General features: G+C 38.9%; 1 protein-coding gene across 1 annotated transcript in view; it reads left to right on the top strand.

Moving 5' to 3' along the window:
* The window catches only part of nphp4 (nephronophthisis 4), a 183,892-nt gene that overhangs the window by 98,582 nt on the left and 65,039 nt on the right, over positions 1-20,271 (top strand). Inside the window, exons 10-12 of the mRNA XM_034145454.1 lie at positions 3,080-3,298; positions 3,834-3,966; positions 8,544-8,596. Of these exons, the coding sequence (XP_034001345.1) occupies positions 3,080-3,298; positions 3,834-3,966; positions 8,544-8,596 (405 nt within the window). The remainder of the gene's footprint in view (positions 1-3,079; positions 3,299-3,833; positions 3,967-8,543; positions 8,597-20,271) is intronic.

Here is a 20,271-nt window from a genome sequence, read left to right as displayed (position 1 = left end):
ACATCAAAATCAGACACTATTTCACTGCTGCCATCCTATACCTTGACAGACCGTAAATCACTCAATCGCAAGGCCATTTCCTGCAGTATACAAACCTCAGCTGTACCCGAAATTCCATATTTTTTCATATTTATCAACATAAGAAACATGTTGCAATGCTAGTACCAATACTACTACCTTAAAAGTATCATCACCAGCAATAAAGTACTTCACGTGACAACATTTTCTACTTTTCTCAATACCCATTATGTGAATGAAATTATTTTACCACAGAAATATGTTGAAAGGGCTTACATTTTTTAAAAGAAGAAGAAGATGAACCTTTATTTTATCCCAGAGGGGAAATGAAGGTGTAGGTCAAGGCCAAGTCCCTACAGACTGAGCCACTGACGTCCACAAAAGATTGTTTATACCACACTGACTGCATACCTTGTAGCCACTGCAGTAGTGGGCCAATGACAAGGCCCATACAATTGCGATGATCAGCTGCAAGAAATACAAATAGTATTTTTTTTTTATTCTAGACCTTGGTAAAAAGGATAAAATGCAAGTAATGTTAACTAGAGAAGATTCATTACCATTGGTACTGGGTTACTCCCGGCAATATATTTTATGATATAGGGTTCCGATGCCCAGCCTTACTGTTATACCCCTCTCTCTTTAGCCTATTCCCAGTTTGCTTCCATCAAATAAAGGTGAACATGCTCGCTTGTGATTAGATGGGACTGTTTCATCGCTTAAGGAAGTTGCATTTCATGCTCCAACTGCACTTAAAGATCTCTGTTGGGACAATCTGCTTTAAGACTACTGAAGGCAGTTCCTATTTTCCATAATACCACCCTATGGACGCTGCATGGCATTTAGAATACAGATCAACGATGAACTATTGGATTGGATTGTGGTATTGCACGATAAAAAACAAAGTGCTCTGGGGAATTGCAAGCATTGAGCGAACCATTAAATACTATGTCTTGAAACGCTGTGGTCTACCGGGCATGTTGTGTATTCTATACTGTCCCACATGTGATTGATTACAATTGTCTGAAGCACACCAGTTTATTATTCGATTCAGCAAAGCCCCCCAGTCCCATGAGGAAGTTCTTCCTTGGATGACTGGAGTAGATGTGCAATGGGAATGATCTTCAATCATGTTTAAACACAATGAACTGCTTTTAAACTGTACATATGACCTACAATGTAAGCCCCTAATGCTTTGACCATATAGACTTGTCAGTAGTGCCGATATACAAACCCTCTGCACTCCATTAGTTTCAAAGCTCTGTGATAAATGTTCACATTGCTTTCCAAAATAATTTACATGATTTATTGAGTACATATAAATGTAGTTACAGTAATAACGCAAAGGCTGTATATGAGTTTTTAAAGTTGCACCCCAGTGATATAGAAATGATTTGCACTTTAACCTTAAATATAACATATCTGAATGAACCCTATACATGCCATAGCTAGGGAATGATCTACTTAATGAAGGTTTTTCATCATTCTGCAAGCTGCTGCTGTGCCATGCTGTACAACTGTCATCAGAAACCCCGATGCTGCATGGTGCCACACGTGTTCCTATAATGGGGGATGGTATTGAAATAGTACCATTGGGTATTATTGGAAAACTTAACCTACTGCATCTTTTGAATATCAGATGTTCCCTTTTCGTAAGCTTGAAAAAGAAAAAGACAAGTCAAGACGTTAATTCAAACATCTTCTCAAACCCACCTTCAGAGTACTAACTTTTCCACTGATGATCCATACGTCCACTATGTTCAAAATGTGCAAATGCGCATTGTTAAGGTTCCTGGTACATGGAGGGTGCCACTGACCCAACATAAGACTCATGCCAACATATACATGCATCAATTTAACTATCAGAGCTCTTAGTGCTGCTCTGTTGGTTGGACCAGTATGTTTATGGCACACTGCTTGCAAGACTGAAAGCAATTACTAATTAAAAGCCATTGTGATATTGAAACATATCACTGCATATACTGTATGTGTTTGCAGTGGTGTACATGTGAATGCAGCCAATTTGTCAATCATTACTGGAGATCTTTCTAACGACCAAATGTAATAATGTTGTTACAGCAATATGCTAAAAATGTGCCTTAAAGGTAAAGCTAATAATGCTAACATTACCTAGCTAATATTATAGGTTTATGTCACACAGTTTGATCCATTCCTCACTTTTTAATGTTTGGAAAGGCAATAAAAAAAGATTCCACCAATAAACCCAGGCTCACTACAGCCCCATGAAGGACTGGAGGAATCCAAAGCTTGTCAGACCTGCGGCCTTCTAATATAGCTGCTATTATTAAACAATCACTCTTTGTGGGGGGGGGGGGGTCATTAAGAGGTCAGTTGTGAAATGGAAAAAAGCTGAACAATAACAAGACTAAAAGTACCAAGTGGAATTTTAAAGCATTTAATAATAATTGTTGTGATAACAATAAAACATGGAAATTGGAGAATTTAATGATAATGTATATATTTTTTATTTAGAGTGTAATAATGCATAAACCATTTCTAATGTTCTTCTATACTAAAATAATTGATGTATAATTTGCCTTAAACTTGAAAATGGAATTATTCTAGCAGCACACTCCAGGAACTACACTGTGAATTCTTATGTTTTTTATTAAGGTATTTAATTTGTGTTTATCTCTACAGACAGTAGAGCCCCCTTTTACAAATGTATAATTTGCGAATTGGGCTATATAAATAACAAGTAATTTGATTTGATGACATGAAATGTTAACCAAATTGTGATTTTGCAGTATTTTTAATTTTGAACATGCTTGTGGTGGCACTATGATTGTCTTGTCTTATTACTGTTCGCATTTAAATCATGCACATTAAATAAATATTCTCTTGAATCCTTATTCCATACCACTAATGACAGCAAACATGTTCTGCTAAGAGTTTTATATAGCTTTGAACATTATTATATTGCCCTGTGGAGTTACGAAAAGGTTATTCAACGGTTTTTCCTTATATAAACACAGTAATTATCTCATCAGTGTCTAAATGTCCTCTAATTATGATCTTGTGTCTGGTTTTGGTCACACAGCTGTCTGCCACCTCCACATCCCGAGCGGCCTTCTTGCAGTGCGTTCGTTGGGGGATCTGGTTCCCCTTCCAGGAGCCGGCTGACTGGAAAGGGGAAGAAATACAGATTGTTCTGCGAGGAGGTGCAAAACCAAACCCTCACGGAGTCATGGTCTACAGCACAGAGATGTCTGCCAAAACCCAGAGTCCTGTCACCCTCTCGCCTCCAGGCAGTGCTCAGGTAACACCATCGCAGCGGAGGCATGTCTCTGTCAAAAAAAGCTTACATTAAAAATGTGTTACGAGTGTTACGACACAGTGTTGTTGAGAGCACTCACATAGAAGTTTCTCTAAAGACAAACACATTCACATGATTGATCATTCTACTTTCTTTGACAGTTTTTATCTTCAAAGTTGATTGCACTTATTGTAAGTTGCTTTTGATGAAAATCAGCTAAATTAAATAAAAAAATAGATGTAACAGTCAAGATGACATCACCCTGCATTGTTAATAATCATCACAGTTTACAGCACACTCGTGAAAGTCAAACATTTCAAAGGGTGCAAAAGTCGTCACCGTGTGATGACTTCACCTTTCGCACCTCAGCTGTGACTTTCACACAGATATTTTAATATATATATTAATATAATAACTCCACGACACCGTCTCGTTATCCGCTGCTAGATCATCCATTCCAGTTGTGTGCATCCCTCCATATCGGTTTTCCGACAGTTTTTTTATATCACTGAAATGTGTGAAACGTTCTCCTCTCAAGGAGGGGAAGGATACCATAACGTTTCGGCTGTCGTCCAGTCTGGAGAGGAAGGCCTCCAGCCCAAAGGCATCTCTGAGGACAAAGCAGGAGGAAGTGTCACGTCAGAGAAGATCACCTTCATCACCTTTGAGGGGTAAATATCATCATGTAATCCATAATGACTTTTTAAGCACATACATTATTTTCTTGGAAAGGCTAATTTTCCCTCCAAGAATAAGGTGAGCTGCTCTTTACTACTTAAAAACAACCCTAATTTATTGTTCTAACTCTTGTTTATTGGACCAGAAAGAATGTGGTCCACTTCTGCAAATTATTTTGTGCAACAACACCCAGGTGTAATCAGGCGAAGTTCTGAGCAACAACCCAGCCCGTCCTCTGCAGTGTTTATCTCAAATGCAGCACCTGCTCTCTGCATGATTAGCACGTTTCATGATTGGGGTCTGAGGGGAATAAAGGGATAAACTCAAAGTGCTAGGAGAGGACTCTATCAGTCCAATAGGACCTCTTGATCTTGAACGAGACTTATTTTGCCTCTTCGTGCTAATGTCTCCTCGAAGGGTACAACTTTAACTTGAACATAGACAACAACTAACACATTAGTTTTTACTTTAAATACTGGTGGAATTAAGCATCTAAAAGTACAGATAGCAATAATGTTTGTATTTTCAGTGATACCATGTCAGTGATAGCATGTGAACAAATACATTTTGGATGGAGCAAAGAACAGATGTTATCGATGAGATATATATTGAAGTTGTCGTTTTATTTCCCACTCTATCCCTCTCCAATGTTTTTGAATGTCCATTAATTTAGTTCAAACCTGGTGTTTCTGCACAGTTCTAGCAGTCACTACATTGTGCACATTTGGGACAGTAAGAAATGTACACTACTTATTACTGCAAGAGCAGCTGGTGGTAAGGACCTCAGACAACTTCAATTTAAAACAGGCTATAGGGACAAGTGCCATCAGTTTGAGGCTTGATTGAATAACATGAATTCAAAAATAGATCATACTATCAAAAATACTACAACGAATGAAAATAAGATTGAGATAATTGAAACTGTGGTTTAAATAAGTTCTAAAAGGCTATTGTTGTTTTCAGATTTAGAAACAAATTTATTTTTAAAATGTATTTCTGGCGTTGCTAATGACGACCCGCGAACGATTAGCGAACGTTGCAAGCAAGCTAAAGAAAGAAGAAAGCTGAATGATGCTGTGAGAGGTACAGAGGATAATATTACCAGCGAAAGTGAACAAGTGTTTGAGGCTTGATTGAATAACATTAATTAAAAAATAAATCATACTATCAAAATACTACAACGAATGAAAATAAGCTTTACATATGGAGACAAGTTCCATAACTTGTCTCACAGCGAATGAGATGATGACTGTTTATCCATACAAGTGACATACTGTAATTGCAGCAGAACAGCTTCAGTGTGCATTTGAAAACTTTTCACCAACATCACACACCTGCCACATGTCTCACCAAATCTATTGCAGGGATTTAAGAAAATAAACCAAGTCCCTGTTTTTATTTCTTCAGATGCTGTATGCTGCTGAATTTTCCTAGCAGAGTGATTTATATTCCGCCGCTCCCAATTAGGCATGACTGTTCCACGATATCCCTCCAAAAATAACTCATGAACCCCGAGCTTTAAAGAGGCCTCCCGCTGATACAAAGTTCTGGTTAAATATTCCACTTCCCCCTCACAGCCAGATATAAATGACGAGCCACTGTCTGCATCTCTTACTGAAGCCCTAACTGCTGCTCTGTGTCCATCAGGGAGTTGATTCAAAGTGTAGTAAACACAACACACGGCCACTCAATCCCAGTGACAGCTGAAATAATTTGAGTGGACCCCGGTTGTATTCTCGATGATTTCCCCTCTAATGATGCTGTCTTATATTTTATATTAGGAAAGAACAATAGCGTTGATCAGGGCCTACTTCATGGATGTGTAGAGAAAGCTTTTGCCATTGTCTAATAATGACTTTTAAATCAGTCCCTAAGTGTCCTCAGAGATTCGCCCAAGAAGCCTGAATAACTTTGGGCAAAAATGATATCATGAATCTCTGTCATTCCTTCATTTCAGCGCCTTTACCATCCTCTACTTTGTTTTTCAGCACATGGATATGCCAGTAGGTGTGCTGCTTTTCATCGCAGATAGCTCAGTTAGACCGATAACACATTCATAGCTAGAATAAACTATGTAATTCTTGCCTTTGATGTTTGTTTACTTACTCCTATTGAACGCTATCTGCGCCTCACATTGAACCAGATATTGGATAGAAAAAACAAGCCACTTGTTACCTCTTGTAAACCCTAACCCTCACACTCTGATGAATACATTATAGCCAATACATTATCAGTAGATATTGCAAAGCCAGATTGCTTTCATTTACCTAGCAAATGTAGCCTAGGTGGCAGTAAAGTTGGGTTGTGATCGGCCAATAAACCCATACGACGTAGAACGAGCACAGTGCACTGACTATAGATCCAAACATGTTTTTACTGGTTTGGACTTTCTTCACAGTTTCTGAGGATGACATCACAATTGCAAATTGCCATATGCTTTTTGTTATACATTACTAGAAAACATACTTTTGAAGCATTATTGATGATGTTAACAATAATAGTGTCAGTTCAACTAGCTATCAGAGCTATCCAATATGTAATCCTCTATCTTTGCATACTACATTGAAGCATTTCTTACCCTCTGGTGTGCTCAAAGTTCAGCTTATTTTCTTCCTAAAATACAAAGCATGTGAAATAGTTTGAATGAATAATTGTTTCTTCCCGAAAAAAGTTTATACATTCATATCATGCATTGTTAGTGTAAACTGAAAAAGCACAACTCTCAGACCAGGCCGGTAAAATAAATGTTTTACTTAAGGTCAGGAGGCGAAACAAGGCAGGCAGGTGGTATAATGCAATCTTATCCAATAGGGGATCAGGCTGGAGAATAGGAGATCAAAAGGCACACCGGGGGTCATAACAGGTCAAACTCAGCCAGGCAAATGTCTGTAAATCAGAAAGGCACTCGATAATCTGGCAGGAATTAACCATAGACTGTATACACATTGAAGAGGCCACTGCAACATCCTCCATACATTTGTGGACTGCAGTTTTGAAGACACACAGTGATGCATTCCCTGCTTTACTGTCTATTTCACTCTTAATTCATAAAATATACATCTTACTGTTTTAAAGAAGACTTAATAATATTGTATAAGACAATAAACATATAAGGAAAATGGTTAGTGCGGTATTTAATCAAATAAGAAGTTGGGACATTTTCTCATAGACTTCTGCAAAATCTGACTCCTTTTCGTAAACCAGTGGAGTCGCTCTCAGCTGGCTTTTTAAACAAATATTGTAGATTTAAACTGTTACATTTGCTGGGTTCCAGTATGGTATTGGGCAGATGAAAAAGGTGGGACCAGTGGGCAGGTCCAGTGATGTGGAATGGCGGGAATGTGGAATGCGACAGTAGATTTACTTCATTGCAGGGGGGAAAGCAGACAAGTGTGAAACCTCCAAGTTATTTATGATATTTCATGAATAACTTTGAGGATGGAAATTCTCATCCAGTCCATACATTTTCCTTAATGCATAATTTAGCTACAGAAACCCTGGTTGTTTGCATGACCATCACACATCAGAGGGCTAAAATATAGAGGGGATCACGCTGTTTTGACACATATTCTCATTAATGAGTTTTAATGATGCATCACATTTACATATTTAAATGTATACTTCCTCAATCTCTGCCGTGCATATACCAAAAATACATCTCACGTACATCTGCTAGTTGGCTCATCTGTCAAAAAAGTCCTCTCATTGATCACAAATAAACAGCCAGTACATGTCAGTCCAGCTAATGAGGTGAAACCCATTTACCACAGACGAGACATAAAAACAGGAAACAGAAAGGCCCTTAAAAACAAAATGGCCACCGGGGGAAGGAGATGCCAGAGCACATTTGTGACAGAGAGCCAGTTTTGCTCCGTCTCCACTCTGTGTGCATGTAGTCTGAACAGATGGGAGCTACAGTAAGACACCCCGGGCAACTGAAGCAATTTCCAAAAGGCCAGTCAAGCCCAGCGCAGAGAGCGCGAAAGAGTGGGAGAGGAGGACAAAGAGATGCTGGAAAGCCTTTCATTTGAGCATTAACATGGCTACTAACCAAAAAGAAAAACTCAGGAAACCATTGTTAGACTTTAAACTCAGTGTGACATCTGAATATGCCTCTTGATCTGTATGAAATTGGAAAAGATTTGTTAGCAATAAGTAGTTTTGGTGCCCCGGTGTTCAGTGGAGTTATTTGCTGAAGTTATGCACGACACATTGTCACAGTACATTCATTTACTTTATACCTCGGAGTGCTACCTGACTGAAAATCCAATCAGCAAGAAAGCAATCAGCAATGACATTTAACTGTCAACTATCATTCCCCCCCCTCACAAGCGGATATTTCATTAAAATGTCTAACCGCACTTACAATTAGAAGTGCTTCCATCTACACAGGGCAATCGAAAGACATTAAAATGACTTTAATTGAGCGTGTTAAACATTGTACTGGAGTTATTTGCATAAATATACAGATAAAGACATCGAGAATAAAAGGGATGACAATTACACTTAGCTTACACCTACAATGTGAATATATAGTTGTCCTAATCTTCTTTTATTTTGTGTTTTTCAGGTCAAAGAAATATTCCGCCAGCTTCTCCTCCAGATTCTCCTCAAGGCCCCGGGGTAAGACACCTTGTGACCTACTCAACTTAAATAAGTAACTCTGGTACTATGACAAAATAGGACTTTAACTAAAGTTCAAACGTTCTCACTGAAAGCTTGAAGCATTTTAGAAGCCTTTGTACTAATTTCTCAACACCTTTCAGGTTTAAATCCTGCTATCAAGGAGTCCACACAGGATCACTTTTGCTTATCATCGGTCATTTAAAGCTGCATTTAGGGATTGTCTTGTTGCCACAGCGGGACAAGCGGAAAATACAACATCCGACATATTAGCTTTATTAACAGTCTATTTAAATGGGACCTATCATGCAAAATGCACTTTTGTACGTCTTTTATACATGAATATGTGTTCCCGGTGTTCCAGGGAACTCACCAAGTGTCAGAAAACACAACCCTCTCTCTTTTCCTCCATACCCAAATCTCTAAAAACGGGGCTGCAACGGATCAAAACTGATCCAGATTTGAAATTGTTCTGACGTCAGAAACAGGGAGCTCCGCCTATATGGGCAACTCTCCACCTATCAGGGGAATGAGAGGTTGCCGTGGCATGGTAACAGCATGGTAACAGCATGGTAACATGACGCTCGTGCCTCGCCCCCTTCCTTTGCAGGGGGGCGTGGTCAGCTGCAGCTCATTTGCCACAGAATCAGCCCTTGCAAAAACAGGGCTGGAATACAGCAAATAGAGCGAAATGAGGCATGGCTAAAATGCATGATCTGTTTGGTATTTTGAAAAAAAACCTTCACAGACATGTTTTATATAGGTATGGCCCTACAATATATTATTCAAATATAGCATGATAGGTCCACTTTAAGTAGCAGACAAAAGATTAACATAACTAAGGATTTTTCACACAAAAAAAACTCACCTATGCTTTGTTTTTGTTTTTTCTGAATAGCTGCTGCTAAAAGTCTGACTATATTCTAACGCTGGTCACTAATTTAGTCTTTCTGACGTTTTAAGGTGGGCAAATAGTATCCAATGCTTTGTTCTTCTACTGTTGTTGCTGAAAACAGTAAAAACTGTCAATTACACTATTGCCTTATAAACATTTACTATTTGTATTATTACTTCCTGCTAGTTAATGTACTTTAAAACACTACTAAGTTTTTGAGCATAATTGTTTACTTTTTTATTTGATTTTAACTTACTTTTTACAATAAGCACTACTTGTTTTTCACTTGCTTTTCATCTGCACTGTCCTTTTTCTGTTGTTACATTCTAATTTCACCGCTGTGGGAGGAATAAATTATATCTCATTCTGAACTTCACTGACATAACAGTATTGATTAGTAAAGCTTTAAAGGTCCCATGTCATGGCCATTTCTACTGATCATAATTCCATTGTTGAGGTATACTAAAATAGATTTATACTGTGCAATTTTCCAAACTCACATTGGTTTCTCATACAGCATCTCTGTATAGTATGTGTATTCACTCTCTATCCTAAACGGCTTGTTGGAGCTCTTGCCCCCCCCTCCCTGTGAGCCAAGTGTGCTCTGATTGGTCGGGACGTTGCGAGACTCGTTGCTGCGATCTGCTGCGAGGAGCGGACAGGCTTCCGGGTCGGCGATACAGCGAGAACAAGCTAAACTCACAAACGCTCACAGCCGAAGTAAAAACAATAAGTGTGGCTTGATATTGAGTAAGAAAAAGGTTTATAACGCTGTGAGCATGGGTCTGCGGAGAGCATTTCTCCGCGATCCCAACTTAGCTGCCCGAAAAACGTTTACCCATTTAAACAGTCATGGTAGATACCTTGTTTGTTTTAAACATCATAAATACACAAACAACAATGAATACTTACAGGTTGTGTACCCGAATCTCCCGCTGGTCCAAACAAAGTAGGAACAGCATCGTTCTTCAGTGCCCTACGCTGTACATATCCGCCATGAATCGCTGAAAGGTTTGTGAAGCTTTGTTTCGTGAAATGCTGGCAGAGGGTGTGGCCTCTGGGTATTCACACGTCACAGTACCCAGGAAGTAAACAATGGAAAATGAGGGCTTTTTTTGACTCTGCAGACAATGTACATGCATAACAACCTTCATAACACACAAGGGGACGGGTAATGACCGGAAAAGCATGACATGGGCCCTTTAAGTCATTTATCAAGTACAACCAGCTTTATTGGAAATCAACAATAAAAAAAACGGTGATTTTAGAGTTTTGACAGACAAATTCAATAATAGTAAGACATGTCTTTGGGGCTTAAAACCCAAAGACATTAACTAATCAATTTTAAAGGGTAATTTCCAATTTTCTGCCATTATTTTGCCTGAAAAACGAATACATTTAGCCTTAAAAAAGCTTAATCTATTAAAAATAAATAATTTGCTTCCTCAGTTGAAGCCAATTCTAATGCTGTCATTTATGTATGAATGTAAAAGCTAGAATGACATGACATTGATCAATAGATCTACCTTTTGACACTTTCAATCCATAGAAATAACGTTATGAGTAGATTCAAATGAGACTTAGGCTCTCTATACTGGTCTTTATATGGTACATGGAGCATGTCTCCCCTCTAGGTCAGGTGTCAGTAAGTGCGGACCTGGAGGGATGTCTGCATGACAGGAACAGGAAGCCCCTCTAGCAGTTCCCTGTAGCTTTACAACAATACATCTCCCACTCTGTGCTCTTTAAAAAAAGATCATACATCTTGACTAACCCACAGTCATGCTCTGTCTGATTTGTGGACATAAATTGCAGGTCAAGCTTATATAATATTTTTAAATGTCAAGAAATAAAAGCATAACTTGTCCCAGATCTCTCTGCAACAATGTGATTAGGCAGCGTAATTGGCATCTTTATAATTCCTTTATCTTCAATGAGATTCAAGAACGATAGGGTCTTTCAAAAATATCCCGCAGCCAGTGTTACTGAATATGTATAGGCCTACAGGGAACAATATGAAGTTTGTGTGTGTGTGTGTGTGTGTGTGTGTTCATTGGAAATGTTATTCTTGGTAAAGACAACAAGAGATCTGTGTGTGTCAATGAGGGAATGGTTCAAAATCACCACAGAAACCTGAGAAATATGAGTAATACGGATAATAATTAACATGCATTAAATCAGATTAAATGTCACATTAGCATCAGTGTAAACTTCTTACAGGCAACCAATATTGTACTGATCAATTCTGAAAAAACTAATAGTATTAACTGCATCATGATCACCCAGCCAATATATAAGGAGACTGAATCATACCATTCTTATTGATATACAGACATGGAGCATATGTAACATTTACCAACAGTGTGTGTTGCTGTGTGTGTCTGTTTGTCCTGACCGAGCTAAGCTACCGTTACCATCATCCCTCAGCCTGAGTGGAGTTGCCAGTAGAGACTGGTTGTAGTGATGGATGCTGCTCACTCTCAGGATGAGGCACACACACACACTCAAACACACACATACACACACTAACATTGCGCCACAGAGCGGAGGAGGAGAAAGATCAGGTCTGTTTCAGTGTGAGCTCTCCGGGCCAATATGAGCCGCAGTGTGTATTGTCGACTCATTTTTCAAATTGAACCAACAGGGGTTTGGAGCTGTGGGAGAAATGCACCCATGAACTCTACAAACCGACCCTCTTTTTGATTAAGCACCGAGGGCGGTGAAAGCCTGGTAGCGGGCAGCTCCCAGTGGCTTAGAAGAGAGGCTGTGGTCATACTGGGCGGCACGGGATGACATTAGAAGAGGGGTGTGCTTAGCAGGAAATACCACTGTGAGCGCAAATCATTCAAAACATCACCACTGTGTTTTTTTTTATGATCCAGCAAGTAATTAGTAATATTTCAAATGTCAAATGGTTAAAAGTGTAACCACATTTCCCAAAATGAGCATTTAAAAGCATTGGAAGAGAAGCACAAATTATATATTCTGGTACAAGAACATGTAATTATTATTATGAAATCCCATCATTTAAAGGGCAGACATCAAGCTTTTGTCTTTAGTGTTAAAGGTTGAAATCAGAATGTATTCCCAAGAAATAAAAAAAGACTCTGCAGTAGCCAGAGTTAAGATCAGCATGATGCTACAGTATAGCGTATATTGGAAGGAATATAACACAATTGAAATGAAGAGGGATTTGTACAATTATTATAATGTATTAACATACAATTAAAGTACTTTCTTCAAAGCCTCTTGACTCCATTAAAAAGCAGTTATGTTACCATCATTGTGAAAATGCCTTTTTTAGTTTTTTCACTTTAGTTTTTTCAATTTCTAGTTTGAAAGTTTGAAAGGGTTACTGAATAAGTAACACGTTTTAAATAAAACAACTAACCACCAAAATATATTATGCAATATACTTTGTCCTCCAAATTTGAAAGAGAAAATATATAATCCTCTGCTAGAAATGGTAAAGAAGCCTACTGACTTTTTAAGTATTCAAGTCGTTAAAAACTTTTTTTTGTGGCATAAGGGTAAAAGTGACTAGCTAATGTTGTGTATCAAATATCGAGAAGCAAAAGAGCTAGGAGTTGGTAGAGTCAAAAGCAAAGCAAAAGGAGGGGAAATGTGTAAATTACAATCGTTGGTTATCTACAAGCACAACTACAAATGTGTCTATTTGTTTCCCTGTCAGCTGAACGTGTAGTGAGGTGTTACAAGACTAGACACACTCTTAATGCAGTAAGTTACCAGTAAATCCATCTAATAACAGAATCATCTTTATTACACCAATATTGAGTAAAAAAAGCAGCAGTCATTAGCGCCCTGGCTGCTCAATGTGTACAGCATCCATATCTATCTGAGGGCTATCCAGGATTCTGCATAAAGAAATGAAACAGAAAAAAGTGTGTGAAGCCGTGCCACTGCTGTTGGCAGTCGCTCGACAATTCATCACGAGTCTGTTGTTCACAAAATTCACGAACACAGTCTTTTTCTGTCTCTCCCTATCTTTGTCTCCTACCTTTTCAAAGACGTTTAAAATCCACTTGTTTCATTCCTAAGAATGATTTTGCCCATTTGGCTAAAAATAAAACATTATTCCCTCTTTAACATGACTGTCAGGCGCTGCTTAATCAATGGCATCCTTTTCTGAAATGGCTGCGTAAACACGCCGGCTCTGTCTCTAGGCATTGTTGGATCTGACAACTTTCTCTTCCCCGCATAAATTATTGATCCTTGACACTTGGTTTGCCCTGGTGCAGAATGCTAAGGATCTCGTGGTATTTTTAGACAACATTTCGGGGAGAGCAGCTGAGTTTGTTTGCCTGTGTTGACGATGATCTCTCGCATGGGGCCGCGCTCATGTTTCAGGGTCATGCTCTTGTTCTGTCCACCCAGGTGGTCCCAAAGCCCCTGGGCCGGAGGTGAGGTCGTGTTTCCCTTTGTTGCTGGCAGAGGGCTATCTGGCAGCTGGCATCGGCTCAGTCAGACCTCATTTATGCAGATCTCTATTACGCCGAAGCAATTCCTTGAACCAAATGTATTTTCAAAAGAGTAAGACTCAAGATATGAACGTAGTTTATTGCAAGACACTGTTTGTAAATTCTAAACTGAAGTAACCACTTCATGGGAAATTATTTTTAGATTGATGGTTGTGTTGAACAAAGCATCAATAGTTTTCTCAGAAATTATAATGGATTTCTGCTAATGCTGGCATCTGCCTGATGATAATCACTCTTTAGAGGTTACAGCTCAACCTGCTTCATTAGTCATTTTACGTCAATGTGCTGCTTACCATTAATATCTTTGATTTTAAAAAATAGAGTAGGGTTAGAATATTCGACTATACCTTACATTTATGAAGTGATACATTTGAGAGCTCCTAAAATTCTCTGAAAATATTTTATGCCTTCACATTTTGTTGGATCCACCTCATCACACCACAGACGCCCCCGATAAAACTGGATTGCCACAGGCACACGTTAGTGAGGTGGTGCAACAGTATTGAATATAACATGGTGCCATCCTGTTCTGGTCCTTGCGTTCGAATTTCATTGAGTTTCTGATGCACAAAACATAACCTAATCCAAATCTGTATGTTGTACTGAGCTCATCTTTATAGTATTAAAACATTACATTACATGTGACTTGTTAGACACTTTTACCCAAAGTGACTTACATTCGTCCAATACTGTGGGCTATCCCCACAGTGTCTCGCCCAGGGACACAGCGACATGCTGACTGCAGGGGGGATTGAACCAGTGCTCCCCTGATCCGAAGATCAGCGCACTACTCCACTGAGCCACAGCCTCCCTGAAACCTTATAGTATAAGAATACTAAGAATATAATTAATGTGCAATACAAAAAAACACATAGTTGCTTCAAAAGCAAGATTACTCTATTAGAATAGGATTTATAAAGCACTTATATCCATAAATATTGCTTGTTAGGCCCAAACTAAGGCTTAATGATAAATATAGAAAATGCAATTTGAAAAAAGTGTCATTTTCTTTTCTCACATAATTAACAGTGTCTTAACAAGCTGTAGAAAGTGACAGTCGATTTCATCTGCTATAATGGCCACCGTCAACTGCAAATGTACTGCGCTGTGCGTTAATTGATGTCAGAGTTGTGAGTTGGCAGGACCTAAAAACACTAGAATTATCTGGCTAATACAGGGTTTTTTCAAAAAATATATAGTATCAGGCGCTGATCTTGTATGTAAGATACTGTATCAATTCACGCGAGAACACGACGCTAGTATACAAGATGGCGCTGCAGACGTAAACAATAACTCGACGACAGAGCCCCGTAAAAAAAAAGCTGTCGATGCCATCTCACGGTCTATTTGACACCCTTATTGGGGCAATTATACAGTTTATGACAAACATAAATATTGTTTTCTGGCATCACTTTAACATTTTACGCCATTTTTGGTATGAGCGCGCAAGCCGAAATTAAGAGGGCGCAGCGTCCCTGATACCGGTTTAGACAAAACCCTGTAATATGCATGCACTTAAAGTGTCAGTGAGAAAAAAAACCTTTGATGCAATAGATGTGGGCAGTGTTTTTTCTTTTTTTCTTTAAAGATCAACAGATGATTTATGAATTGCTTGGTACACATCTTATATTTAAAACTATCAAGGCCACAATTATAGAAAATAACAGCTTTTAAAATTCACAATATTGGTCAGAAATGTCTGATATTGCCCTAACATAGTTAATTCTTGTCCAAACATAAAACTGATTCAAACATGTACCAGTATATTCTCATTTAATACATTCCTATGCATTTATTTTAGTTTTTTACTTTTTCAACCCCTTAAAAGGTACTGCACAAGTAACGTTTTATCACGTCTCATTAACAGATTTTAATCCACTGTTCTTCATGTCTTCCTGAAGCGTTTCACTCCTCACCTTTTAATCTTCTCTCGTCATATTCACACGCAATTATTGCTCTTCCTCACTCACATCCAACCTCCTTTGTTCACACTTTGACTCGATGCTCCCCCTTTCTCATGCATCTCCAATATTTTCCTCTTTTGTGTGCTGGACTGTTCTAATCTTTAATTCCAGTAATCACTCCATGTTGTTCACTGGATCTCCTTCTTGATCCTCATCTCCCTTTCAAACCACACCTGCCTCTCCTTATCTTCCTTTCTTTGAGTCACATGATGGACTTGGCTCTTTTGCCCCTTTCCTGCTGAACAAAAAAACCTCTGACATCTTGCTTTTGTCTTCAGTGCGAAAGGTTACAATTGGCATTCATTCTCTCTGCATTAGTCATAGTTCATATTAGCTCCATCTCCAATCAGCATTGACATGACATCCAGGTGGATACGCCAATTTTCGCTCCTTTTCCGACACATGCCTATGACTCACAATGAGGTGGATATATACAGATTTATACATTTATAATGTATTAACGTACAAAACACACATATCCCCAAAGCCACCACACTCCAGTCAACCACTTAACAAATATTATTCTAACCTGACCAACACAAAATAAAACTCATCATAATTGTCTTTGGTGGTTTTTTAAACGTTTGACCAATCACCAAAAGCTGGTTGAGAGTTTGAAAGAGGGCCTGAATATGTTACATATATAAAAAACAAAATCTCCGTTTGTTTAAACCCTGCTTTTGGTCTGGCACATCTCTGACTTCAACATGACATACTAGAAAAAGAAAAAAAAAGGCGTTCCTGTCTACCGGCAATAGGAAAGCAGTCTGTTATCTATTCATCTAAAAGAACCTGCATTTACACACACATTTTGGTGGAAATAAGGTATACTGTTTGTCACATTCTCTCTTCCTCACATACTGACAATCAGGAAACAGTCAAATGAACATTCATGAAGGTCTTCGTAACACACACACTAAAAGCCACCTCACAAACAGAAAAGATAGAACTGAGGCTAATAAATAAAACACATGTATACCCACATGTAATCAGTCGGACACACACACAGACAGATGCAGGTCCCATGCAGCCAGAATGTGAACAGATGATCTGCTTGGCTGTCAGGGCAAACAGGCTGGGTTCAGAACATTGGCAGCCACAGCGTTGGTACTACTAATTGCCTCTGCGTATTCTCTTGGTGAGATCCTCACATGCAGAGTGAGTGGTGTGTCTTTCACACCCTCTGTGTGCAGGATGTGGTGACTCAATGTGAGATCACATGCATGCGTGTGTGTGTGTAATATATGATACGGTTTAGTGTTACTTGTGAGGACTGACTTGTGACAGCCCACTGGTCTTGACATTTCAGGACATTTTGAATTGTGAGGACATTTTGGCCAATTCTAACACTGGAAACAGCTCATTTTAGGGTTACGCCTACACCTAACATAACTGACTGTGGAGTGGCCAGCACTTTTGGAAAAGATTACCACGTGAAAGTGAAACCACTTTAAAATCTCTGTTTCAGTGACATTTAACATTCCTTTTCAAATGAACCCCAACTATCTTGACATATCTTTAACACTCAAGCCAGAGCATAAAAAGTGGCTGTGTTGAGCTTGAATTCAGTTTGTTAACATGAATCCAATAAAGAGCAATAATATGATAGTACTTGTAATCCCATGGAGGATTGGCCAAATGTTTGTCACGTTACCAAAATAATAACCAAAATGTAAGTTAAATACATTGCATAATTGAATATTTTAGATATGGTGAATGGTGACCTTTGTTTAGGGTCAGATATTACAAGCTCAAGCTGTGTAGCCAGACATTGCTCAAACCCTTAGAGCTTTATTTTCTTTAAATCTAGTGAAAAACCCATGTTTCCAAGCAGACCAATTATTTAGGGTGAGTTTATAAGGAAATGTCCATACAATCTTAGAAGATATCTTCAATATTTCCATTTGATGGAACGGTGCAGTCATCCAGAACATGCCGTCTGCTGTCTAAATATTTTACTCAGTGTAAACATCATATATCTTCCATGGAGATTTGGAACAAGCTGATACGGAATATGATTCTGTCAGACTGTGTGACATAAGATGATTTTCCAACCTTAAAGCTACTTAAGGGAAAATGTAAAGAAAAAGATGAGGCTTTACAAGTAGATATACAATGGAATTGTATATATTAGTAATAAAGGTCCTTTGTCCATTTTTACTGCTATCAACATTGATAGAAACAGGTTTACACTTGTTGCTAAGGATACCACTCTAACTAATGCATCGTTTGCATTTAAACCACATATTAAAGTTACCCTTCAGCCACAAACAGGTCCTATACCTCTCTGATGTATTATTTAAGTACACACTAGTCACACACTAAATCCTTCCTTATGCTCCGTGTTTTATCATGACATCTGTCACATCACCACAGAAAGTATACACAGTGGATTTACTTACTTTTGTATGCTTTAAGTAGATGAGAGTGTCTGTTTGATCTATTTTCAAGGCCCAAGGGGATTCACGTTAATCAATTGAATGTCCTCAGCATAACAGATTCACTGAGTATACAAGTGTCCAACAGATCACCAGATGATTGAATAACTCCTCTTTTACTGCTCAATATGGTTCAATGCACTTTATTGACATATAGAGAGCCATTTGTGTTGACCAGCAGATTCAGTAAAGCTTACAAACCAATGATACTCTGTTTTAATAATGTAGCTTCACGGATTCTTACCAAAACAAATTCTGATTAGCAAATTTGAAATAATACAGTTAAAGTTTAACTGCTTATTGATCTCATATTTGATTTGTTACTTTTGTTTGTGTGTGACACTCAGGCGTAGGCTCCACGAGGACGAAAACGGGTTGAATCCGCATATTTCTCATGCGTATAGCCCTTTAAGCTCGACGACGCCGTAACAGAAACGTAGAAACAGACCCCGCAAACGACAACGGGTCCAAAGGTGGATAGATCTGGGAACGGAGCGCTCTGGGGGGTCCAACGGGGCCGTGGGGTCGCCTATACGGTCATGCGTTTCATAGCCCCGCCTCTCGCCGCCTCTCCCCGCCTCTGCTGCTCACCTCCGCAAAAGTACACTGCACACTGAATTCAGATTATTTATCTTTATCTCGATATGAACATAAACGCGAGTGAAGTCTAATCTGACAGGACGGAGACACGCAGCTCCTCCGGCTGTGAAGCAGCGGGAGCAAAACACACACTTCAAGTCAGATCACCACCCTTAGCTATTTTAATTACCTCTCAAACTACCTAAACTAGTTATAAATATGTTCATTTTTACTGTCGGGTTTACTTACTGGATCAGCTGCTGCATGAGGAAGCATGAAGATTTAAACTTTAACACACATTGACCGGCGAAAAACTCTGCGCGGTTCCCTCCGCCCCCACCGCGGAGAATAAACAGAAGTGCAGCCATGACAACCATTCTTCTTCGCTGCTTTTGTGGAGGAAGTTGCTGCTTTTGTGGAGGAAGTTACAGCGCCACGTACAGGTTCGGCATATGTACTGCAGCTTTTCCAGCGGTTGGATGTAAACGGAGCCGTCTCGTGGAGCTTGACACAATCCGGTGTATATTGCGTGTGGGCGGAAGGTTTTTTGCGGTTGCATTTGCGTTACTCCGATGCGTTTTGCCGTATGGGTTCCCGTGGAGCTGGGGCCTCAAATGGTGGTTAGCAAATGATTGGCCTACATAATGAAATGGGCAACAGAAAAAGACTGTTCTGTTCCAAGTTATATGTTAGATCAAGCCTTAATGGCAACCATTTTTGGCACACGCAAAAAAAAAATTCAAGAAATCGAGACCGCAAAAGAATTAAACAAGCTAGTGCCTGTTTTTCCTGGCTAAGGTCAGGGTCCTTGAACACAACACGAGCCTAACGTGTCATCACGTGGTATATGTCTCGTCATATCAGACAGTCAATAACTTTGTCGTTATTAGCATCTGGTTAGCTAGCTATGCTAACGAATATAAGAAGCCTTTTCTACAGTGAGGTAAAGGCATATCTTTATATGATCATTATAGTTTAAAAAAATAAGATAATAAAGTAAACGGGTATAAAATACTATATGACAGTAAAAGAAAGTTGTTATTAATAAACAAGAATACAGTTTAAAAGGGGAGTGATTTGTAAAATATCCACAAAGAAAAATAAATCTGTTTACAGTTCTGTTTCATATGGGTGTTGAGAGATGTATCCATAGATCTCTTCATTTTGCTTTCAAAGTGCACCAGATTGATGCTTTTAACTTCAACATTTAAAGGTCCCATGTCATGGCTATTTCCACTGATCATATTTCCATTGTTGAGGTCTACTAGAATAGATTTATACTGTGCAATTTTCCAAACTC

The sequence above is a fragment of the Trematomus bernacchii genome, unplaced genomic scaffold, assembly GCF_902827165.1.
Source record: "Trematomus bernacchii unplaced genomic scaffold, fTreBer1.1, whole genome shotgun sequence".
Classification (NCBI taxonomy): Eukaryota; Metazoa; Chordata; class Actinopteri; order Perciformes; family Nototheniidae; genus Trematomus; species Trematomus bernacchii.
Note: the sequence above shows the minus strand (reverse complement) of the source record. Positions and strands in the feature narration are given on the sequence as shown.